General features: G+C 42.9%; 1 protein-coding gene across 1 annotated transcript in view; it reads right to left on the bottom strand.

Moving 5' to 3' along the window:
- Positions 1-1,493: 1,493 nt before the first annotated feature.
- The window catches only part of Slc36a1 (solute carrier family 36 member 1), a 42,401-nt gene continuing 18,078 nt past the window's right edge, over positions 1,494-25,816 (bottom strand). The window contains exons 6-11 of the mRNA XM_076856418.2: positions 25,163-25,247; positions 24,512-24,730; positions 19,048-19,146; positions 12,018-12,184; positions 9,622-9,791; positions 1,494-2,194 (exon numbers count right to left, since the gene is read on the bottom strand). Coding sequence (XP_076712533.1) covers positions 1,923-2,194; positions 9,622-9,791; positions 12,018-12,184; positions 19,048-19,146; positions 24,512-24,730; positions 25,163-25,247 — 1,012 coding nt within the window. The 3' untranslated portion in view covers positions 1,494-1,922. The remainder of the gene's footprint in view (positions 2,195-9,621; positions 9,792-12,017; positions 12,185-19,047; positions 19,147-24,511; positions 24,731-25,162; positions 25,248-25,816) is intronic.

Raw genomic sequence — 25,816 nt, forward strand, 5'->3', positions numbered from 1 at the left:
CAGAGGGCAGTGCCTCTGCTAATCCCGTCTGGGACCTTGGTCACATAAGCACCTGTTAGAGACGACCAAAGAGCAGCAAGGGTGGGTAACAAGTGTCATTCTCCTAAGGGAGAATAAGTAAACAAAGGTGACATCTTCCTAAGTCATCAGAAGGTAGGTTGGGGACATGAAAGGGTCCACTCTTCCCAACGCCTTACCAAGAAGGTCAGGCCTTAGCAGCTCGGTTGGCTTTGGAACAGAAGAGAAAGAAAAAGCTGGGCTGGGGGGCGGGGGGTCGCAGCTCTGACGGGCTTTGGTGAAACACAAAAGCAAATCCCTGATAAATTCTTGCTGTTTTCCCTTAACCAACTTTCAAGCTAAATCATCTCTAGATAAGTGAGGGCCTGGCAACAGAATGCAGGAGACACAGAAGCTACTGTACACACACACACACACACACACACACACACAGTGGAAGAGCTGGGTAGTTAACAAATGCCCATCTGAAATGCTTCACACACCAATAGGAAGGAAGTGGCAGCTCAGCGGGGTAACCCATCTCTCTCTGCCCTCCCAAGTTGCTCCCTAATCTGCAGGCTGACCTTGAGGCTGCTCAGGATGCCTGGGAAAGGACAAGGGCAACAGTTAGTGTTCATTGGTTCCTTTCAAGGTCCAGGGCACAGAGGCTGCTGGAGTGAGGCACTGCTTCTGCCCTCCCCCCGTGATTATAAAAAAACCAAGCACCATGCATAGTGTCAGATCATCTGCCTAAATTCTACGAACTTCACAGCTGACTTGGTGCACACTGACCGCAGCCTCCCACCCATGGCGACAGAGTGGGTGTCTTCCCCAGAGGATGGCAAGTGAGCACTGCCAGCTCTTTCCCTTGTCAGGGGATGAGATTAAAAGGGGGGCCAAGATGCACTAAGCAACCACAGGATAAGCCTCCCTTGACCAAACCCTCCTCCACTTGGCCACGCATGCCTTGGGCCCAGAGCACGCCCGAGTATTTCCCTAACACTCTTGTGTTCAGCACGAGACCAAGCTGACCAATGGGAGGAAAACCCGTGCCTCCCCACGGAGGCACACATGCAGGTGATCCTGCTTTAAACCCCTCGGGGTGCTCCGCCAAGGGTGTGCTGAGCACCTCAACAGACATTTCCCAGAGAAAGTTTCTTCTCAGCAGGAGGGGCTGACTCAAGAAACAATTGAAGAAGAAACAATTCCTCCTAATGGACTCCTAGATCCGGAGTCAGATCTTAAAAACCCTCATCTTAAATAAAATATAGATACTGTCCATTTCCACAGCACTGCGTATCTTTTAAGAGTGAAAGCAATGAAGAATATAGTGTTGTGACCTGTGTGGAAGAACTCAGAGAAGGTGTGGCACGAGGGTCCCAGCAAGCCAGAGAGGGAAAAGATGAAAAACTCCCCAGTGTGGGGTCTGGCCTAGAAGCACTAGGTAGATCCAGACACCCCCTGGAGACTTGAATAGGTAGAATACTCGAGGTAAAGAGATTAGAAAGAGGCCTGGCTTTATAAAGAGGGGAGGCTCCCACTTACTGAATCTGGGTCTGGCCTGGGACAGGAGGAAACAGCAGGTACGGGATACTAAAATTGTTAAAGTGAGCTGTGCATCGGGGAGAATCTGGGTGAGGTTCTAAGAGCGAGGGCATGAGGAGGGGGAGAACTGAAAGTTCCGGGTTAAAATAGGTACAAATGAGCTGTCATAGAGCTGTCACTAGTGCACCTCCCAGGTGTCTCCCTGCCCTGCCCCCACTCCCAGTCTTACCCAGGCCAGGGCACCCAGATGCCACATAGAAGGGTCCCCAGACAGAGCCTGGATTTCCCAGAGGCTGACCACATCAAGGCTCTGGGGACAGGTACTGGGGGGCACACACAGGGGTGGGGGGTAGGCAGGTGCAGAGAAGGCACCCAGATCACTATACAGAGGCACTGGTGGAGTTGATGGAGATGGGGGCACTGCTTGGCTGGATCAGCTCATCAAGGGCCTGGTAAGTCCCCGCCACAAAGCCCACAAAGCCCAGGATGCTGATGAGGGCGTCCTTGGCGATGGTGAGGGGGTTCATGCCCTCTGAGTAGTAGGTGGTGATCTCCAGCAACGGGGGGATGATGAGGGCCAGGGCGCTGCTGCTCACGGAGCCCACCAGGGAGATGACCAGGTCCAGGCGGGGGACGAGGATGGCCAAGATGCCTGTAGGGAGAGAGCACATGCCTGTTCACAACTGCTCAGGGCTGGGAGGGAGGCTCTCACTGATCAACCATGTCGCCAGCATCTGTCCATGTTGTGGAATGGAGAGCACTAAGAAAGCTTAGACACCACCCGATCCAAATCTCTCGTTCCAGAGATAAGCAAGCAAAAGCCCACAGGTGTGGAACCCCCAGCGTCTCCTGGCCCAGCATACTTGCCTTCTCTGGAGTCTGGTTCTCCGTGTGTGTAGTGACAACATCATGGTGATGGCTCCACTTGACCCAGTGGGATAGAAACAGCACCAGGGCAGCAGTCAGGGGAACTGAGCCCAGGGAGTGGGTGGTAGGAGAACGTGGTTTGGAGCGCAGGCTCTGGACTCAGAATGCTCCCAGCCCAGCCCCCGCACTAGACAGCTCTTTACTTCCTCTTTTCCCAACAGCTAAATAGGGACGGTAGAATGTGATCCCTGGTGTAAAAAAAAAAAAAAAAAGAAAAGAAAAAAACCTCAAGAGCACTAAAAGTGCAGAATCAATGCTTATGTGTTTGCTAACTTCACCACCAGGCCCTGCTTATAATAAGCCATATGGTTTGAGCCTCAATTTGTTTACAGATGAAATAAGATGACTACTCATCCTGGATGACAGCGAAAGTCTCACCTGACTCAGAAGTTTTAAGAGGCCATACATTCTAGTTTGGGCTCCTTGGAGTATTCTGGGATGCTTCCCCAGCACTCTGACAGCCGGGAAGCCCCGTGTGCAGCCCAAGAGGGCACAGCGCAGCGGCAGCATTCCCTTCCCATGGCTGTGCCACAAAGGGCAGCTCCTAGCCCCCTGGTTTTATCCCAACGGAAAGTGTGTGAGTGATTGCTCAAGTGCCAGCCACGTGAGAGTTTCCACTGACACACAAGCCCCTGAGAGCTGGCATCAGGAGAAAGAGATCCTGGCAGGAGACAAGTGGAGACCTGCCCCCAAATCTGGGGAACCGACAGTCTCACCCTGTAACCTGGGTGGACGTCTGAACTTATGGTGGAGGAGGTAAGTGCAGCCAGACATAGGCTGCACTTGGTGGAAACAGAGGAAACAGGAACGGAAGCTTGTAGGGTCACAATCAGTTCTCAGTTGAACAGAGCTCTATCTTCCTTCCACTTCATCATACGTCATAAGCAATCTCAGAACTGGTTCCTGCCTTCCCTACAAAGTCTACGCAAGACAAGCATTCATGATATTATCAATAGAGATTTTAAAGAGGGCACACATTTCTCCTAAAGTTAGGGCTGCAGAGGGGAAGCCCTACTTCCTGTCTTAGCTGGACCACCTGCCTCCTCCAGACCCTCAATAAAGCCCAACACTGGAGAAAATAAGGAAGTAGGGAGGTTGAAGAGTGAGCTTCTCAATAACAGGAAAAAGGAAGAGAAGCAATACTCAGCCCTGGGTTCCAGAGCAGGCATATGTCTTGCTACCAAGCAAAATGGCTTTCATCCCAGGATAGCAACCAACCACTCAGGGAAGATATGGGGCAACTGAGACCCCTCCAGGCACTAAATATCTTTGTTCTGTGAGTTAAACCTTCCTAGAAAGAGGAAATCAGGAGAGATCTCAGGAAGCAGCGGCCTGGGAACACCCCGCCTCCCTGCCCTTCCCTATATTCCCCCACACCTCCCCCCAAACAAAGAGGGAGAAAGTGTTTTCCCTACCCAGGCTACATGGCTCTTGGCAGCAGCCTAGCTGTGGCCTCCACAGAAAGAGGCACTGAGGAGAACCTAAAACTAGACCATGTGGTGAGTCAAGAGACTGCGCTATTACACAACTGTGGCTTCAGACGCTAACAATGTGATCCTGCAACCGCCGAAGCTCCATGAGGCAAACGGCCAGGCTCAGAAAAGGAGCTGACTGGAGCCTGTGGCTTTGGACCACATTAGAAAGGGCTGACTCATACCCAAGAGAAGAGCAAAGCACTTCGAAGGACAAACTCGGAACTACAGAACGACTGGGACTCTCCCGGCTCCCGTGGCAGGAAGCTCTTGCTGCTGCTCTTAAGATCAATGTTTGGGTATGATTGCACGAAGGGTGTGACTGTACATCAAGCACAACCAGAGAAATAAAAAGTCGTGCTCCATTTGTGTACAAAAATTAAATAAAATGAAAAAGAAATTAATGTTTGGTGAAATCCACCAGATTAATTTTTACTACTTTTTAAAAATCAATTAAGTCATTATTTTATTAAGGTCAAGGGATTTGTCATCATTCTATAATCATGGATATACTGATTTCCCCCCATATTTTTTATTGGTACATTATAATTATATATAAAGTGGGATTTGTTGTTATACATTTGTACATGCACATGGCATCCCAATATAATTTGGTCAGTATTGTTAACCATTGTTCTTTTAAATGTCTAGAAATATGCCTTCAAAATAGCAATAATCGTGAGCAGATATATAATTTCATTTAGTACCATAAAAGCAAGAGAAACAGCTGGGTGCGGTGGTGCACGCCTATAATCCCAGTGACTTGGGAGGCTGAGGCAGGAGGAGTGTGAGTTCAAAGCTAGCCTCAGCAAAAGTGAGGCACTAAGCAACTCAGTGAAACCCTGTCTATGCATAAAAATACAAAATAAGGCGGGGGATGTGACTCAGTGGCCAAGTGGCGCTGAATTCAATCCCTGGTACACTCCTCCCCCCCAAAAAAAAGGCAAGAGAAACTACCTCTATGTCTAATACTAAAGTAATAGTTTAAATAGAATTTACCAAAAGAATGGAAAACTGAATCCCTTTCTCTCGCCATGCACAAAAGTTAACTCAAAATGGATCAAGGAGCTAGGTATTAAACCAGAAACTCTGCATCTGATAGAAGAAAAAGTTGGCTCTAATCTCCATCTCATGGGGTCGGGCTCCAAATTCCTTAATAGGACACCTATAGCATAAGAGTTAAAATCAAGAATCAACAAATGGGACTTACTCAAACTAAAAAGTTTTTTCTCAGCAAGAGAAACAATAAGAGAGGTAAATAGGGAGCCTACATCCTGGGAACAAATTTTTACTCCTCACACTTCAGATAGAGCCCTAATATCCAGAGTATACAAAGAACTCAAAAAATTAAACAATAAGATAACAAATAACCCAGTCAACAAATGGGCTAAGGACCTGAACAGACACTTCTCAGAGAAGGATATACAATTAATCAACAAATACACGAAAAAATGCTCACCATCTCTAGCAGTCAGAGAAATGCAAATTAAAACCTCTCTAAGATACCATCTCACTCCAGTAAGAATGGCAGCCTTTATGAAGTCAAACAACAAGGGCTGGCGAGGATGTGGGGAAAAGGGTACACTTGTACATTGCTGGTGGGACTGCAAATTGGTGCGGCCAATCTGGAAAGCAGTATGGAGATTCCTTGGAAAGCTGGGAATGGAACCACCATTAGACCCAGCTATTCCCCTTCTTGGACTATTCCCCAAAGATCTAAAAAGAGCATACTATAGGGATACAGCTACATCAATGTTCATAGCAGCACAATTCACAATAGTTAGACTGTGGAACCAACCTAGATGCCCTTCAATAGATGAATGGATAAAAAAAAATGTGGCATTTATACACAATGGAATATTACTCAGCACTAAAAAAAATCATGGCATTTGCAGGGAAATGGATGGCATTAGAGCAGATTATGCTAAGTGAAGCTAGCCAATCCCTAAAAAACAAATGCCGAATGTCTTCTTTGATATAATGAGAGCAACTCAAAACAGAGCAGGGAGGAAGAGCATGAGAAGAAGATTACCATTAAACAGGGACAAGAGGTGGGAGGAAATGAGGGGGAAAAGGGAAATTGCATGGAAATGGAAGGAGACCCTCATTGTTATACAAAATTACACATAAGAGGAAGTGAGGGGAAAGGGGAAAAAAAAACAAGAGAGAGAAATGAATTACAGTAGATGGGGTAGAGAGAGGTGATGGGAGGGGAGAGGAGGGGAGGGGAGATAGGAAGGGGATAGGAAAGGCAGCAGAATACAACAGACCCTAGTATGGAAGTATGTATAAATGTGGATGATAACCAATGTGATCCTGCAATCTGTACACGTGGTAAAAATGGGAGTTCATAACTCACTTGATTCAAATGTATGAAATATGATGTGTCAAGAGCATTGTCATGTTTTCAGCAACCAAAAAAAGTTGAAAAAAAAAGAATGGAATATATAGTAAAGTCATGAAAATATAAAGAGCATGCATATTCATGATATAATATTAAACAAAATGGGAAAAACCGTTATGTGCGCACTATGATTACAACTGTTTTTACCATGTACCGGTGAGGGTTAAGACAAACCAGATAAAAGTGCAAAATAAAAATCATTTTTGTTAAGCCAGTGGCATATTGAGAACTTTTTTCCCTTCAAATGGCTTTATATTAACTTTCGTTTTTTAGAGCCATGTTTTTTGTGGAAATTTAATTAAGTCAAGCATAAACTACTACAGAGAACCACAGAACCTGGAGGTGAGAGAGGCCTCAGAGATCAGACCTCTTCCTATCTCACAGCTGAGGAATCTGAGGCCCCCACGAGGGGCCCTGGGAGCTTCCCCACAGCTGCACAACTCATTCAGGATGCCCTTCTTCACTGTAGCTGCAAGACTGTGAAGTGTGAAAGGCCAAAGACCTCGAGAAGCCACTCGGCACCTAGACACTATGTGCTCTGGAAGGTCTCCCTGCCCGGGATGTTTTGTGGCTGTGGATCTCAGGCTGAGCAGGCCTCATAACTGATATGGTTTTATGTTATTACATCTTCTATGGTAGGTTTCTGAAATTCTCATCCCTAACTGAAGTAAGATCTTTCACATGGCAAACGCCACCGAGATTTCAGACCAAGCATAGAAGGACGGGTTAGTGCCTGAGGGATCCAAAGGAAGAATTTCTCCTTCACCTCCAGACTCCCAGGTGAAGCGCCCTCCTTCTCTAGGAGCTCCGGACATAAGGTGACCCGCTGAGTCTGCATTTCTGACCTTGGAGTCCAACTTTTTCATCACATCCCCCACCCCCACAAGGATGAACAGTCATGACTACTTTTAACACTAATTTCTCCTTCACCAGGACCCCTGGGAAAAGGAGGATGAGGTAAAGGAGGAAAAGTTGGGAAAATTCTGGGAAACACCACAGAGGGCAAGAAAATAAGCTGCCACTTAAATAAAGGTCTGGTTTTAATTGAAAACAATCAGTTACATCAAAGACCTAAAATCCTCTACCAGTCAGCTTGTACCAGAAGATCTGAAAGAACTGAGAAGCAAGAACAAAAGGAGCTCTCATCAACGCAAAAGGCCTCTACCAATTCCCACAATTACTTCAAAGTTTCCAGGGAAGGTAGTGTTGTGGGCTCTGCTGGGCTGCCTGCTTTAAAAGGATGACAGTGGCCTGCTAATCACAGCAGATCACAGGAGAAGGGCAAAGAGGGCAGGCACTCCAAGATCAAATGCAGCCTGTGGCCTTTGAGCATTGTTCTGTAAAGGGGAGGGGAGCCACACAGAGCAGGGACAAGTAGAGCAAAAAACCAGGAGTCACCTAAGGACTGCAGGAGGCCTATGAATCAGGACTCCTGCCTCCTGCAGGGTATGGTGGAAACAAACCTGGTGGGGAGCCAGACACAGGCTTCGGGGAGGCCAAGCCAGGCTTGAGAAGAAAGTGGGACAGTGGTGGTGGTGGTGGGGGTGGGGGGACGGGAATCTGGGCCAGTATCACCACCTGGCCCTCCAGGGCAGGGGGAAGGAGCTGCGTGGTCAGTTATAGCACATTTTACATAGACAGAGCTACTTCTTCTACAGGAACCACTTTGAAAAAAGGCAAGTGATTTAAACTATTCCCATCTTTTTTTCCAACGCCCTTTATATTTAAGAATCAGACCTTCAGAGCTGATATTAGAAGTTACTGCATACACAGAATCTGTCTCCTCAACACCTGAAGCTCACATCCATCCATGGAAAAAAACCCTATACCTCTAAATCAAAGCACAAGAGCTGCTGGCAGAAGCCAGGATTGAAATCTACATGCAAGATGACTATCTTACCATCACCCGTTCGGGCAACAGCTGGAAAAGCAAGACACGTCAGTGGCTCTGTGCCCTGGAGTAGCTCTTCCCAGACACTGCTCTGGGAGATGTCCTGGAGTCTGCCAGATAAGAGGCAGAGCAGAAGCCAGGTTCCTGGATGCTCTGTAGGACTGGTGAGTCCAAGCTGTCCAGCTTCTGCCCTGCTCCTACCTAGACCTACTCTGCAAGAAATCCTAAGGAGAGCTGCCCATGATTAAATCAGGTCAGGCAAAGGCCTTCGCCTTCTTAGTCCTAGAGAGTTCTTTCCACACAGAGATTTAGGATGCTAGGCTTCCACCCTCTGTCTTTGAAGAACAACAATGGCAGGGTCTGCAGGTGGCCCGAAGAATTCATTATGGGATACATATAAGTCCAGTCTTCACATCTGTGTGAGTAGATAAATGGACTGGATAGTCCCTTGCTTGGCTTTCCCTTGGTAATAGGCCACCAATCAAGTCAAATGCTAGACAATATTCACATCTTTCATCTCTAAAACATTCAACTATGGGTCACCTAAAACATCATACAGACCTATCCTTATTTCAAAGACAAAGAACCAGACTGAATAATTTAAGAAAATCCCCAGGAAAGCCCCAATGTAACATTCAAAAATGTTCTCGTCCCAATAAAACAAGAAAAAAAAAAAAGCCATATATAGCCAAAAAAGATAAATTAATGCTTTAAGCATTTTAATTTAGAAAACAATGGCAAATCTCCTAGAAATTTAAGTTAGATATTATGGACCAATTTGTTCAGGGGTTCCATAGCCTATCAATTCACAGAATTTACAAAAAAAAAAATTATTGTTTTAAATCTACTCAGTTTTCAACTAACAGCAAATAAGGGAATATCATCTTAAATCATACCCCTTGTCACAGGGGAAAGGGAATAAAACAACTAGATTAATGGATACACACTGTCTAAGAAACTTATAAGACTGACATTCAAAAATGCCCAGAATTGTATAATCCCAGCTCAGAATGAACAACTATGAGAAAAAATAAGCATGCACCTTCTGTGTAGGTGACCTGACCTCATCATGGATGTGGGCCAAGTGGCTCTCTCTTGGGTGTTTACCCTAGTTTATGTGGAGGAGTGACGACATGTCTTTACTGAGTTACTACCGTCCCTGCAGCATTTCATTCCACATCTGTAAACAACTGTCCTCACTCCAGAGTCCTTGAGAGCACACACTAAGCCCAACCCCTTCACCATGTGGATGTGCCCCGACTCCGAGTGAGGTGTGTGCCAGGTATTCTGCCCACGGTCCAGGTGGCCTCATGACAATACACACACCCTCTTCCCCCATGTAAGCCCTCTGGGAAAAACAAGCAGTCATCTTTCCTTCTACTCACACGTCAGGCAGACCATCACCGTGCGCACGAACAGGTCCACCACCAACTCGCAGTGCTCAGGCGCTCGGGACACAAAGAAGGGGATGATGATCTCAGCCGGGACGTAGAACTGGAGCGCGTAGGTGAAGAAGATGCCAATGGAGTAGAGCAGCTTAACAGACTGGTACAACCTGCAGAGGGAGCGGGGTACCTTCAGAAGCCTGCTCAGCACGCCTAGACATCATCAGAGGGAAGGCAAAAGAGTCCCACGGCAACCTGGGGACACCTGTTCAGGTCACACACACATGTCCTTTAGGCCCAGCAATTTCACACCTAGGAATTTATCTCACAAAGGCACTGGTAACGTGTGCACAAAAGGTGCACTCAAAATATGGCACAGCAATGTTATTTAAGAATGAAAAAACTGAAAACGATTGAATGTTAATCATTGAAGAACTGGTTAAATAACTCGGCCCCATGAAGCTCTTAAAAAGTATAAGGCAGTGCTCCAGAAGCTGATGCGGAACTATCTCCACTGTGTGCTACAGTTGGATGCAGTCCGGTGTCTACCAAGCGCTATAATTTGTTCCAGAAAAAGAAAAGGAGAACCCCACCGACAGCCAAACCCTGGGACATTCTCAGGGACACTAAACACCTGGAAGAAAACACAAGAGGGTGGAGTATGGCTGCTGCTGAAATTATAGCACTGGCTTCTAGGGATGGTGGTGGTAAAACTTAATATTCTTTATATACATTTTGCACATTTGTAACCTTCACCATGCACAGACAGATATATATATCCTTCCAAAAATAAAAATGACTTAAAATATAATAAGCCGATTTATATCCTTCCCACCCAGTTCAGTGCTCCCTAGAATCAGATAGTGGCCATACAGGGATCTACAGGGAGGCGCAGAATCGTTTCCACCCCACCCTGGCTACCTTTCTACCATGTCTTTACAAGTAGCTGCCTGCAGAGACCATTAACTCACCCTAGGATATCCCCCAACTTACCACCCCAGGGTCCTCTCATGCAGGGTCGAAGAAAGTGCTTATGGCTCTGATTCAATCATTCAAGGGAAGGGCACTCTGCCCTGAGCAAAGCTCCACTTTCAACAATACTGTCAGGTGTTAAGCAGGGACAGGCATTTGGCCTCCCCTGTTGGGGATCTAGCTAAATGTGCTCATAAATTATGTGTTGGACTGAACACCTAGATGACATTCTACGCTATGAGTGGGAGAACCCCTGGGGAGAGACTGAATTTAGAAAAAGTCTCACTTGCTCCAGGGTAATACAATTTCTTGGAAAAACCATCTGGTGGCTCTATAGCTAAACTCAAAGCAGCACCAAAGCCCCCAGAGATGCAAAGTCTGGAGTCGGGAGAGTCCCATGCAGGGAAAGCTACATGCATCAACCCAGGGTGGGTGGAGAGATGACAGCAGCTGGGTTTGGGTGTCAAAGGGAAAATGAACACTGACAGATGTTCCCCGAGGTTTCACATGATCTGGATGCTTCTGCTGATCCTGATCTTCTTGTCTCCCAGGGAAAGGTGACAAGGTTACGCCAAGCTACCACCTGACTCTTCTCTATTGAAAGCACAGGCACATTGGAAATTTAAAAGAGGAATAGAAAAAGAAAGACTTTCTGAAAACAATGGCCCATTGCCCAGCTACTATTCGGCTGGCTGTGTAACATACTTAATCCTCAGACTTCTACTGATAGGGGCATCCTGTGCTACATGCTAATGCTACTGAGCAAATATTTTCCTCAATTTTCTCCATCTGTTCTTGTCCAAAGTCTCACCAATCTGAGTTTCAATATGTACACACAGGCAGGCAGATCAGGCAGGCTAGACTGAAAGGTTAGTTTTATTCCTTGGGGCCCTAACAAGCTTCTCAGAGTCTACAAGCAGCTGTTCTCCATAACGAGATTTTCATCTTTCAAACAGAATTACTGCTCAGCACACATGCTGTGACATCTAAGCATTTCAATATGTCTCAGTGTTTTTCTACAGTACATCCACTAATGAAAGATGAAAAGTCTCCAGGAAACCGGGATCCATAGCAAGATGCTCCCACATGTACACCTAGCCTGAGAGCCAAGGGAGAGGCATGGCAGAAGCCAGTAGTGAAACAGACTGGCCCTCCTCTTTTGCTTAAGGTGAACAGGATGGACGCTTGGTCCTTCTAGGTTCAGGATTTCCTAGGAGAAATGACTTGTCAATCAGCTGATCAACACATGGATTTGTTTAAGTCTCCATAGGAATGACTCACCCAAATAATCATGCATTCAGCTCAGCCAAGGAGCGATGTATCCAACCAAGACTGATTTAAGAGATAGAGGAAAAACACACCTTCTGATCCACTAATTTTATAAAACATCTTGTGCTTCCAGGTTTCCATCCCCCGCCACATACCAGCAGTTGGGCAGGTTGAGGGTGATGCTGCCTTGGATATCAGCTCCAAATTGCAGGTACCCGAGGCATCCCAGGGTGATGTAGAGGCCGGTGACGATGCCCATCCCCAAGTATAGGATGAGTGGGAATTTCTGAGGATCCTTCATTTTGTTTTCAAGGGGCAGCACCTATGAGATAATAGTAAGAGAAGAGAGAAAGCACAGGAAAAAGTAAAATTAACAACCAACAAAAATATTATCATTAGAAAAAAGGAAGTTCTTTATCCCCAGAATTCCCTAAAAGCCCAACTATCTTTTACTAGACAGACAACTCAACCAAAGTGATTTCTTTGTAAGTTATACTCTTGGGACTACAAGAGTTTCCATCATCTCCACAGAAGTCCTGAGAGGTAAGGGTGGGTAGGAAAAGAATCAGGCCAGCTCTGTCGGCCTGCAGCAGGACCCCTCAGGCAGGGAGGACCATTCACCTAAGTGCAGGTGTGATCCCCAGCAGCCCCCCTTACCTGACATCACAGCTTCTTGCTAACCTGTCTCAAAAGGTGAATCACAGGTCAAAGAAAATGGCCAGGGTAGTTCTCAGCAACAAATTCCCTACCTCAACAGGGGCAGGGACAGTGGTGACAACTGAAGCCTCCAAGTTAAAGGAGCTGAGATGCAGGACACAGCTTGACCAACAGAGGATCTTGAGACTCGGGTACTTAACTGGGCCCAGTTTCCAGGTTCCTGTTTCAAACCACTGACGCTCGCTGCCTCCTTGGTCCCATCAGGGTATGTTCTTTAACACTGGGGAAGCAAAGGCTCCTTAGGAGGGAGACCTCATTTAGGAACTGAGGGGATGGAGGGTAGCAGGTATGATGTGACATCTTCACACAACCTGCTACCAACTAGGTCTGGCGCCAGGATGGGGAAAATCAGTGTGGGCAATGGCCAACTGCCCCATAAACTACCTCTGACCTTGTCATGATGCTCATTTTCCTGCAGTGCCCGTCGCCATGAGACATAATAGGTCTGTGCTGTCTACAACTGACACCAATGCTCAGGCCCCATGCTACAGCTCTGCACCCTTCTGGGCCTTGGCATCCCATGGCCAGCTGCAGCATCTCAAGCCCCAGCTAACCCACATCCAATTTGAAACAGCTTCCCAACTTGTGTGTTGTTTTCCTTCATGCCAGAGTACCAAGAGCCGCTGGGCAGGGAACCATCAGGCCTGGGACAGTCATGAAAGCACACTGAACACACAGGTGCTTTACCTGCCACCCTGAGCCACCCTTCAATCCAGGACAAAGAGCCCAAATAGCAGTGTTAGCTCTCCAACAATGGAAAATACAAAGTAATCTTGAAGTGTGGGATAATGATGTCTCCAGAGTGACTCTGTATCCAAGCTGTGGCTAATGATATGAAGCAAAGAACAGTCTCTGTACTGTGCTGCTAGGGAAAACTGATTAAAAATTGGGTACCACATTCCTTAAGAACCCACTGACCCTGGGCATCCATCCATATGCTCTCAACCTCTCCTTTCAAGCCCTGAGTTCTTGGGGCCACTTTTACACGGTTAAAATATGGGCCCACTCGGGGCTCTGAGCAGCAGCTGGAAAGCATTCATGTTCCTGGATCAAGGTGAGAAGGTCCTCCCGGGCCCCAGGAAAGAGCCCAGGGGAAGGTTTAAAACTTTAGGACAATCGTGTTACTCACAGTCTCCCCCTGAGGTCAGATCCTTAAATACATTCCATCAAAACCGCTGAGGCGAGTCCTCAGTATTTTGACTTAAAAAAAAAAAAAAAAAAAAAAAAAAAAAATGGCTTCTATATATTTTTTTAAAGTGAATAAGTGGAAGGGATATCAAATTGGAGGGAAAGGAATGCTAGGAAAGGGGAAGTGTCTTCTCATTTTCAATGCTTTGGTCAGTAGAGCTCATAAGTTACTTCAGAGAGGAATCTTGGGCCTTTATTATGAAAAATACAAATAAATTAGGTACAGCTGAGTGGCAGATCCACTTTAGATAAAGAAATCTGGTAAAACCATAGCAATGACAGGAGGAGCCTGGGCCATGAGTGAAGACTACTTACTCATTTGCACATAGAAAATACACTGCACCAATGTGCCAGGGCAGATGACTTATTCATAGATTTATTGATTCAATAATATTGTTGGTAAAATAAAAATTTATTGAATGGTTATCATCATATGTCAGGGACTATACAAAGCACTGAAAACATATCTCAATAAAATTTTTTAATTGGTCTCAACTGTGGCATATTTGGACAAGCATATGACATAATTTGACCAATTCCACTCCCCAGTACCTCCCCTGGTCCACCCCTCCTTCTTCATGATCCCCTTTCACTTCCTAAGAGTTTCCCCTCTTATCTTCATGAGACCCTTTGTCCCTTTTTTTCTCTCTAGCTTCCCCATGACAGAAGACACACAACACTTATATTTTTGAATCTGGATTATTCCACTTTAAATAATGCTATCAAGTTCCATTGATCTTCCTGAAAATGATATGATTTCATCCTTTATGGATGAATACAACTTCTTTATCCCTCTGATGATGAAAACCCTGGATGGTTCCACAACTTGGCTATTGTGAATTGTGCTGCTATAAACATGAGATGCCATGTGAACTCTAAAGTACTGTCTTTATCTTTCGGATAGATACTGAGGATTGGTAGAGCTGAATCATAAAGTTCTTTAGTTTTTTGAAAAACCCTGATACTGATTTCCACAGTGGCCACATTGATTTACATCCACATGGACAGGGTGTAAGTGTTCCCTTCTCCCTGCTTCCCTGTCAGCATTGTTATTTGTGTTTTTGATTGTTGCCATTCTTACTGGAGCAAAACAGAATCACAGTGCAGTTTTTTTTTCCACGTTTTTTATCAGTGCATTATAGTTGTACATAATGATGAGATTTGTTGTTAAATATTTGTATATGCACACAATATAACAATACACTTGGGCCAATATCACTCCCCCGCCCCCAGTCCCTTCTACTGATCTCCCTTTGATTTTCATGAGATCATCACCCACCACTACCACCATTTTTCTTTTCCTTTTCCTTCCCTGGCTTCTACACGTGAAAAAAAGCATTTGGCATGTGACCTTCTGATTTTGGCTTAATTCACTTAACATATGGTCTCTGCTTCCATCCATTTTCCTGCAAATGACATAATTTCATCTTTCTTTATGGCTGAATTGTGTACATACACCACACTTTCTTTATCCATTCATCTGTTGATGTACACCTTGCCTGATTCCATGGTTAAATTACTATGAATTGTGCTACTATACAGATGGGCATGCATGGATCACGGTAGTGTGATGACTTTAATTCTTCAGTATAAACACCAAGGAGTGGTATAGCTGGGTCATATGGTGATTCCAAGCCTAGTCTTTTGAGGAACCTCCATACTGATTTCCATAGTGGTTGTACTAACTTACAATCTCACCAACACAGTAAAAGTGTTCCTTTTTCTTGACATCCTCTCCAGCATTTATTATTATTTGTATTCTTGATGACTGCCATTCTGATTGGTGTGAGATCAAATCTCAATATATAGTTTTGATTCACATTTCTCTAACTGCTAACAAAGTTGAACATTTTTAAAAATATATTAGTTAACCATTTGCATTTCTTCTTTGAGAAGTGTGTTTAGTTAATTTGTCCATGAATTGAGGGTTTTTTTGGTTTTTTTTTGGTGTTAAGTCTATTGAATTCTTTATATTTTCTAGATAATAATCCTCTGTCAGAAGAGTAGGTAGCAAAATTTTTCTCTCATCCTATAGGTTCTCTTTTCACTTTGCTAATTGTTTCCTTTGATGTGCAGAAGCTTTTTAATTCAATGCCATCCCATTTATTAACTCTTGACCTTGTTTCCTGAGCTTTGGGGGTCCAACTGAAAAAGTCATTGTCTGTGCCTATAATGCTGTACTGTTTACCCTATGTTTTCTTCTAGGAGTTGCATAGTTCCTGTTCTAATTCCTATGTCCTTGAACCATTTTGAGTTGATTTTTATGCAGGATGAGAGATAAGGGTGTATTCATTCTCCTATATGTGGATAACCAGTATTCCTAACTCCATTTGTTAAAGAAGCTGTCTTTTCTCCAAAGTATGTTTTTGGCATCTTTGCCAAGGATATATTGGTGTGTGTTTGTCTCTGTGTCTTCTATTCTGTACCACTGGTCTATGTCTGTTTTTCAGTCAGTACCATGCAGTTTTTGTTACCACAGTTCTGTATTAGGATTTGAAGTCAGGTATTATGATGCCTCAGCATTGCTGTTTTGGTTTAGAATTCTTACAGTTCTTTTTTTTCTTCCAAATATATTTTAGGACTGTTTTTTTCTAGTTCTGTGAAGAATGTCACTGGTATTTTTATGAGGATTGCATGGAATCTGTATATTGCTTTTGGTAGTATGGACATTTCAACAATATTAATTATACCTTCCATGAACATGGGAGATCTTTCCATCTTCTGAGGTCTTCAATTTCCCTCTTGAATGTTCTATGATTTTCATTGCAGAGGTCTTTCAACTCTTTAGTCAGATCTATTGTTTTCTTGATTTCTTTCTCAGCAGATTCATTTGTGATATATAGGAAAGCTATTAATTTTTTATATGTTGATTTTGTAACCTTCTACTTTGCAAAATTCATTAGTTCTAAAAGTCTTTTGGTGGAGGTTTTGGATCTTCTACGTATAGAATTATATAATCTACAAACAATGATAATTTGACTTCTTCCCTTTCTATTTTAATCCCTTTTATTTCCTTCTCTTGCCTAATTGTTCTGGCTAGAATTTCTGGCATTATATTAAATAGGAGTGGTGAGAGTGAATATCTTTGTCTTGTTCCAGATTTTAAAGGAAATGCTTTCAGTTTTTCCTGATTTGCTATGAGGTTGGCTTTGGGTTTTTCATATATAGCCTTTATGATGTTGAGATAGGTTCGTTTATCCCTAGTTTCATCAGTGTTTTTATCATGAATGAGTGCTGAATTTTGTCCAGGGTTGTCTCTGCATCTATTGGGATGTATAAATGATTTTTGTCCTTAATTCTACTTATGTGATGAATAACACTTATTGATATGCATATGTAAAGCCATTCTTGCATCTCTAGGATAAAATTAACTTGGTTGTGATGTTCAATCTGCTTAATATGTTGTTGAAAATGATTTTCTAGTATTTTAAGTATTTTTGCATCTAAGTTCACCAAGGATATTGGTTTTCTTTCCTTGATGTGTTCCTATCTGGTTTTGGTATGAGTATAATATTGGTGTCATAGAATGAATTTGAAAGTATTACATCCATATTTATTTCATGAAATAATTTTAACAGTATTGGTATGAGTTCTTCTTTAAAAGTCTTGTATAATTCAGCTGAGAATTCATGTGGTCCTGGGCTTTTCTTTGTTGGAAGGCTTTTTATTACTGCTTCTGTCTCATTACAAGCTATTGGTCTGTTTAGGTTGCCTATATTTTCTTGATTCATTATGGTATGTGATTAGAAATGTATCAATTTCTTCTAAGGCTTCCAATTTACTGGAGTTTAAGTTTGCAAAATCATCCCTAATTATCCTCTGGATTTCTGTGATGTCTGTGGTGATTTATCATTTTTCACCTCTAATTTTATTACTTTTCTTTGTTTTTCTTTCATTTAGTTTGGCTAAGGGTTTATTAATCTTTTTTTTTCTTTTCAAAGAACCAAGTGTTTGATTCATTGATCCTTTGTAATTTTTTATTGGCTCTTTTTAGTTATACATTTACAGTAGAATCTATTATGATATAATCATACAAGCATGGAATATATCTCATTCTAATTAGGATCCTAGTCTTGTGGGTATACATGATGGTGAGATTCACTTAGGTATTTTCATGTATGTACATAGGAAATTATGTTAGATTCATGATACTGTATTTTTTAAAAAATTCTCAAGTTCATTGATTTAGGCTCTGATCTTAATTAATTCTTTTCTTCTACTGTTTTTGGAATTGGTTTGTTTTTCTTTTTCAAGAGCCTTGAGATGTATCATTAGGTTCTGATTTTCTTATGTAGACATTCATAGCTAAAAACTTTCTTCTTGGAACTGCTTTCATATTGTCCCAGAGGTTCTGCTACATAGTATCATTATTCTTAATTGCATCTAAGGATTTTTAAAATTTCTCTCTGACTTCTTCTATTAGCCATTCATCATTCAAAAGTGTATTATAGTCTCCACATGTTTATATAGTTTCTATAGGTTTATTTATTTATTTAGGTGTTAATTTCTAATTCCATACTATTATGACCCAATAAGATACAAAGAATTACATCAATATTTTTGTACTTGCTAAGAGTTGCCTTGTAAAGTAAAATATGATCAATTTTGGAGACGGTTCCATGAGCTGCTGAGAAGAAAGTATATTTAGGTGTTGTTGGAGGAAATATTCTATAGATGTGTATAAAGTCCATTTGATTTATAATATTTTATAGGTCTAAGGAATTTTTACTGAGTTTATGTCTGGATGACCTAACTAGTGGTGAGAGAAGTGTGAACCCATACCTCATTTAATCCCAATAACTATTAATCATTATGCTCACTTTTCAGTGGCTAACGATGGAGGCTCGGAGAAGTTGAGTCTCTGCACAAAGTTCCAAAATTATTCTTCCCCACCCCCTATTTTTTTATGATAATTATTACTGCTAATGGCACAAAATAATGGATTTCTGTGCGACATTTTCATACATAATTACTCTGGTGAAGCTGGAACCTATACCCAAGTCAGGCTGACTCCAGGTCCAGAGACCTGATTGCCTCTTGCTTACTGTGATGAACATGCAATGAGGAGTTTTCAATATAGACATTTAAAACTCACATAACAATTTATCTTCAAAAGTTGGAGCTTGCAAGTTCCAGGGAATCCTTGAAACACTATTCACTAACTGGCCAGTAAGTCTCAGAAGATAATTTCTGACAGCATTTCCTCAGCTTTACAGCAGACAGTGAGGTCACCAAGCTCAACTAGGGAACCCTCAGGCCCAAACACAGCACAACTCTTACCATTCCGATGCCTTCAAATGCAAAGATGGCCGTGCCAAAGAAGAGAGGGTAGGTTTTCCAGGATGCCACCAAGGGGAGGTTTCTGGGGTCAGGGATTTTCTGAAAGAGATAAACAAAGCAAAAGGCTATACGACAGAGATTGAAGATTTGAACTACAAATCAGAGAAGTCAGGCCTTTTCTGAAATTCAAGATTCTCCAAAGGGAGAAAGCCTGATATCTGACAGACGATTTGGGGACATTTAGCCCAGCTGTATTTTTTTCTCTTCAAGCTGGGAAAACCCTAAATTGCTTTGGGGGATGACTAGTTCATTGTACCTACCATAAGACATTGAAATGCTGGGGCTTGCATAAAAAGAGTCACATTCTTTCACTGGGCAATCCTATCCCCAGAAATTTAATGCATGAAGAAAAGAAAATCAAAAGATGAAAACAGTTGAGCATAGCTATTTAGCAAAGTAACTGCCAAAAACCACTTTAAAGAATCCCAATTGCTCAGTTAAATAATGACCCATATATTAACTGTATCACAGATTATATACTACTTAAAAAGTAAAAATTGAGATGATGAGTAGTAAATAAAAACTCTTTATGCAATAGAAACATTTTTTTAATATTTGTATAATCACTATGATGGGCCTATATAAGCACCCCATATAGATAAATATGAAGGGAAGGGGGTCAATTTTTAGATTGGCCCCTTTCCTTTTTTCTCTTTTTAAAAAATTGTCAATGAAATTGAGCATTTTGAACATATGAGTAAGTATAAGACAAGAGTGTTGAAAAACACAGGGGAACAGCAAAAAGAATATTAAAAATAAACAGGCAAGTTTTTTTAAAAAAGCAATTATCAAGTATAGGCATAATGTTCCTAGCAGGGAAGGATGGTCCCAGAGTCCTATTTGGTTTACCCCTGACCAACTACTGGTAATGGACTGTGTCAAAGAAATGGGGGATGGGTGGGGACTCAGAAGTTGTGCCCTTTTAGAATTGGGCTTTTCAACCAAGTGCATACACTACTTAGGTTAAAAATTGCCTCTTGAAATATGCTACGGTTTGAACATGGCTTGTCCCCTCTGAAGCTCAGCTGAAATGTGACTGCCATTGTGGCAGTATTGAAAGTAGGGCCTTTAAAAGGTTGTTAAGAAGGATCAATGCCTTTCTTGTGAAACTGTTCATAATGGAAGGAATAAATAAACTCTTGCTGTCAAAGGACTGAATCAGTTACAATGAAAGCAGGTTGCTCTAAAGTGAGGCTGCCTCCTATTTTCTGTCTCTTCCATACGTGGAGATTTGACCTTCTGCCTTTCTGCCATACTAGGAAGTGGCACAAGGCCCCCCCCCCCCCATTATTCAAACAGTCCAAGGCATCATTCCCTTGGACTTCCCAGACTTTAGAACCATGAGCTAAATAAACATTTATTCTTTGTAGATTATCTAGTTAGTATTCTGGGATAGCAACAAAAAAACGATAGCAATGATTTTAAAAAAATATTTATTTTTTAGTTGTAGTTGGACTCAATATCTTTATTTATTTATTTTTATATGGTGCTGAGGATTGAACCCAGGGCCTTGCACGTGCTAGGCGAGGCGAGCGCTCTAGTGTGAGCCACAACCTCAGCCAATGATATTTTTCAATCAATTTAACTGTTGGGTTAGTCAGTTTTCTGTCTCTGCGACAAAATACCTGAGGTAATCAACTTTTAAGGAGGAAAGGTTTCTTTTGGCTCATACTTTCAGAGAATTCATTCCATGGTCAGTTCACTCCTTTGCTTTTGGGCCTGTGGTAAGGCAAAACATCATAGCAGGGAGTGCATGGTAAAGCAAAGCTGCTCATGTCACAGAGGCTCAGAAGGAGGGGGCAGAGGGGGAGCCAAGGTCCTAATACCCCTTCCTTTAAGACCAGGCTTCATATGACCTAACTTTCCCACCAGGCCCCATCTCTTTAAGGTTCCATCACCTTCCAATAGTGCCACAGACCGGTGACCAAGCCTTTAACCTATGGGCCTTTGCAGGACAATTGTCCAAACCTTCTCAACTATATAGGTATTTAGATAAATACAGGGCATGCTCTAACAGTGCAACAGAAGAGCAGCAAGTGAACCAAGGAAGGTCTGAAAGAAAGAAAGAAAGAAAGAAAGAAAGAAAGAGAAGAAAGAAAGAAAGAAAGAAAGAAAGAAAGAAAGAAAGAAAGAAAGAAAGAAAGAAAGACTATTTCCTGCTAAGACGTCAGTCAGACTTCTATTAAGAAGTGTTTTGGTACCTAGTATGAAGACAGACTAATAGGTATTTTTGCTCTATAATGAGGCAGGAGAGTGAGATTTCCCTGTAATTACTCCTGAGGCACAAATGAAACTTAAGTTCCTTGAAACAGGTGCTATCTGTTGGTTAGTGGATAAGTACTGCCCAGGTTCATACGTCAGATCAGATTGAGGTATCAGAAAGGGAATTTCACAGATCATGTCTGGGGATACGGTTCACATGTGCCCATCAAAAGGAACGTCCAACTCTACATACTTCATGATTGTTATTGACTTACATCCCACTCAACTACATTGAACAAGTTTCATTTACCAAGAAACATGCAAATTAAAATCAGATCATTATTAACATGTCTCAATTCAATAATACTTATCAATTATAATTATGAAAGTTTTTTCAAGAAAGTGCTATAAAACGTACAGACTCAAAGATGTACTCCAATTTTGGAATCATTATAATCATGCAAGAATATATCACAGAATGAAGGCTATGCAGTGATAACACACTCACTGGGAGCCCCTCTGGGAAAGGCCTGGACTCAAAACTGTGCCACTCATCCTTCCCCATGAGAAGGAAGGGAAGCCTGCTCAGGTGGAGGACCTTGGCTGGCTTCCTATGGTGCACGTGCACAAAGAGCAAAAGTAGCACCCCCCACACCCATATTTGGCATTAGGGGGAAAGTTCAGAAACATCAGAGAGTAGGGGAATCCACGTGGTAAACGGGGCAAAATGCCAAACAGCAGTTACAAACAGCAGCAGCAACATCAAAAATGATGCACAGGGAGCACCAGTAGCTGTGAGCCACCTGGAAATGGTGCTGTTACCACACTGTGAACAGCAGCTGTCCCTGGGAACTAGGGCAGAGAACACTGCTTGATCAGAGACCCTGTGGGCTTAGCAGACAGAGAACTGATCTCAAGAAACTGGCAGAGCTGCCTCACCTCAACATGCAGATTGCTCTAAATGTCCACACAGCTCAGGGTGGACGCCAGCAGTAAAAAGGAACTAAGATGTTACAGGGACACAAATTCTCACCCAGTCCTCTGACTGTGGCAGCCACCAGTGTGTAACCACCTGCAATGGTTCAGTGCAGCATGTGCCTGTCTGTGGAGGTGGCCTCACTGTGCCTTTAGCCCTCACTGGAGTATCTTACGGACAATGGAGAGAGAGCCAATTACTAAGGGAAATTATGTGTTTATTTACATCTTGATCATGGAGATGGTCAATCACACATTCAACATAAAAATAGGATTATAGCTTTTTATGTTTAAAAAAAAAAAACTGTTCTGCAGAGGAGACAATATCTACTACCCATCTGATCTACAATAAGAGAAAACTAGTACACGCTCACTGACCAGAAGGTCAATCTAATTCATCCTGTCATTCCCTCAGTACAGGCAGCCCCTGCTGTTCAAGGTCTAGTGGTTTCCTAGAAACCACATCAGTAGGTGACTGGGTCACTGTGTGAAAAGTGAGGCAATGATCACCTGTCAGAATGACCAAAACTAATAAGATGGACATATCCAGAGTCACCTAGCGGGGCAAAGCAGGCACTTGTATGCCGTGGAAGCATGCAGGGGACTCTATGTGAAATCAGTCAACAACTTCTGGAAGAAGCAACTTGGCAATATAAAAATTCAAAAGTGTACACTTCCTGGGCATAGTAGTGTACACTTGTAATCCCAGTGACTTGTGGGGATGTAAACTTGAATAGCAAATTCAAGGCCAGCCTGGGTAATTTAGCAAAGCCTTATTTCAAAATAAAAAGTGCTGGGATGTAGCTCAGTGGTATGGTACCTGAGTTTAATCCCTAGTACCACAGGAAAAAAAAAAGTACATGTTCCTCAGTAATTGCACCCCTAGGTAAGTAGTTTATAGAATCATTCATCATGTCCATAAAAAAATGAATATTCACTATCTTAATACTGAAATGAAGCTGCTGGGCATGGTAGTGCAGGCCTGTAATCCCAGTGGCTCAGGAGGCTGAGGCAGGAGGATCACAAGTTCAAAGCCAGCCTCAGCAATGGTGAGGTGCTAAGCAACTCAGTGAGACCCTGTCTCTAAACAAAATACAAAATAGGGCTGGGGGGGGGGTATGGCTCAGTGTTTGAGTGCCCCTGAATTCAATCCCTGACACTCCCCTCCCCCCACCCCAAAAAAGACTATAAGTGATAAATGACCCAATGGTCCACCCATAGGGGACTGGTAAAGTAAACCGTGGCCCATCTGTTCTCTGTGATTCTGGCCAGCAGAGAGAAACAGTGAAGCAGAGCCAGCTGCTCCAGCCTGAGAGGGCTGGTAGATGAACACTACCAATAATTTTTAAAACTTTGTTTTAAAAAATGAAAACAAAACCTAATTTTTGTTGGTTATATTTCCTACATGCTTATATAGTGTGTAAAGCATTCACAGGATCCAGAACAAGACAGACCACTGGCACAGACGGCATCCCTGAGAGGAGACTCAGGTGAGAGGTGGTACTCAGACGGTTGTTTGTGCTGTCCACATTCCAATCAAAAAAAGTGATGTGAGTTTATTGGGAAATTAAATTTAAATATCTTAAGTTATGCTTCATTCGCCTACTTTTACTCTTTTCCTTTAATCGAATCTTGGCATTTTCTTTTCCACAAACTGCCATGGTGTTTAAAGACATGTTTTTCTACATGTGACCCTCTCCCCATCTGTGTTCCAGTGTTCTCCAAACCACCCCACAGATCCACCCACATGGGAAAGCAAGTGGCATGAACACTAGTGGCTTTATAATTTTGACAAATAAATGGTAGGGAATTACTTATACCTAAGTACAGATTAGAAAAATTGATTTTTATTTTGATCTTAATATGTTTTTACTATTTTCCAATTGTGCATAATGATCATTAACAATCCAATTGAAAAAAGCCTAAACCAGAGATTTCAATGGGGGTGATTTTTTGCCCCTCGGGGTGTTTGGCAATATGTAGAAACACTTTTGGTTGTCAAACTGGGGGAGTAGTAGCCACTAGTGTTTTCAGGGTAGAGACCAGGGATACTGCTAAATATCCAACAACACAGGACAATAACAAAATTTACCTGACCCCAAATGTCCATAGCGCTGAATTTAAAAACTTCTAAACATACCTCACATAAGTCACATGGAACTATGTAGGTTCTGCTGACTGGTTTTGTTCACCCCTCTAAGAGGATGGGGGAGGCCTGGGCTCACACCTGAACAATGAACTGGTAGATCATGATCAGGCTGACCAGCATGCTGATGTTGGCCAACAGGGAGAAGATGGACAGGACGCGGAGGTTCCTGATGAAGACCAGCAGCACCAGGAAGGGCAGGAAGGAGAGCATGTAGAGTCTGGAGTCCATGGTGGGCGTCAGAATCACTGTCTCATTGTCATGGCAGTTGGTGGTGGTCCCGTTGGCTGCTTCTATCACCTAGAAGAGGGAAGAAGGAGAAAGGCAAAGGCCTCCAATCACAAAGCTGACGACTGCCCTGCTGGAAGAGGCTTCTCACTAAGAGCTCAGAGTGTGAACCAGGCCTGAGAGGCACCTGTGGCCTGTAAGCTCTCCATGGAGTCTTCATGTTACTGTTGCTAGCAACCCAGTTGTCTGAACTGGGTGTGATCACATCTTACCTAAGACAGAAGGGTTAACAAGACATCTTGAGGTTTCTCTACATCCCAGGTCTTCACATGAGCATCAAAAAAAAAAAAAAAAAAAAAAAAAAAGGCACTGTACATAAAGTGTTAAAACCTCAACTCTTTTGTTGACCAAAGCCGGCTTGGAAACAATCCTAAACAGAAATTCCACTCATCCCTTTTCATATGCTTTCTTTCTTTTTTTTTTTTTTTTTTACCAGAATCCTACCTGTTTAAAGTTCTCAGCAAGAAACACAAAATAGACACAGCAGAATCCCAGCTGAGTGACAATCAGGAAGAAGTCCACGATGTGCCTGGGGATGGGAAGGAGGGAATACAAAATACAAAGATCATTAAAATACAAATGGAAGACTCTCAGACAGATGCTTTCAATAGTGCTTTTTTCCTAAGTCATCACAGACCCTTCCCAGCAGGTGACAGGACAAGCATGTCAGTCTAGAGCTTTGGAGAAGACTCTGTGTGGTTTCTGAGGTCCCCTTCCTGGCTTCTCTAGGATGCTGCATGAGGTAGGGAATCACCAGAGCACAGCAGGAAATGAAGGTCAGAACATTAAGATCTGGACACAACGTTTTATTAGTGGTGCCACACCCCAGAGGGATAATTCCTAAAGTCTGAGCCTGGAGCATAGCAGGGCTTTTACTTTTATACACCACCAAGTTTTGGATGCACCAAGGCAAGAGAATGGGTGCATTCTATGTACTTATTTGGGTACAAGCTTGTCAATAGCTTAGGGACTCTTAGCTCATACAGTTTAGGGACTTTTACTGCACTAAGCCTAAAGGCGGATTGTTCTGTACCTGCTACATTGTTTCCTGCTTCTGCTACTAGGTACCTGTTAGCAGCTGCAGGCTTCTATGGTTAA

This window comes from Callospermophilus lateralis, chromosome 5, assembly GCF_048772815.1.
Source record: "Callospermophilus lateralis isolate mCalLat2 chromosome 5, mCalLat2.hap1, whole genome shotgun sequence".
NCBI lineage: Eukaryota > Metazoa > Chordata > Mammalia > Rodentia > Sciuridae > Callospermophilus > Callospermophilus lateralis.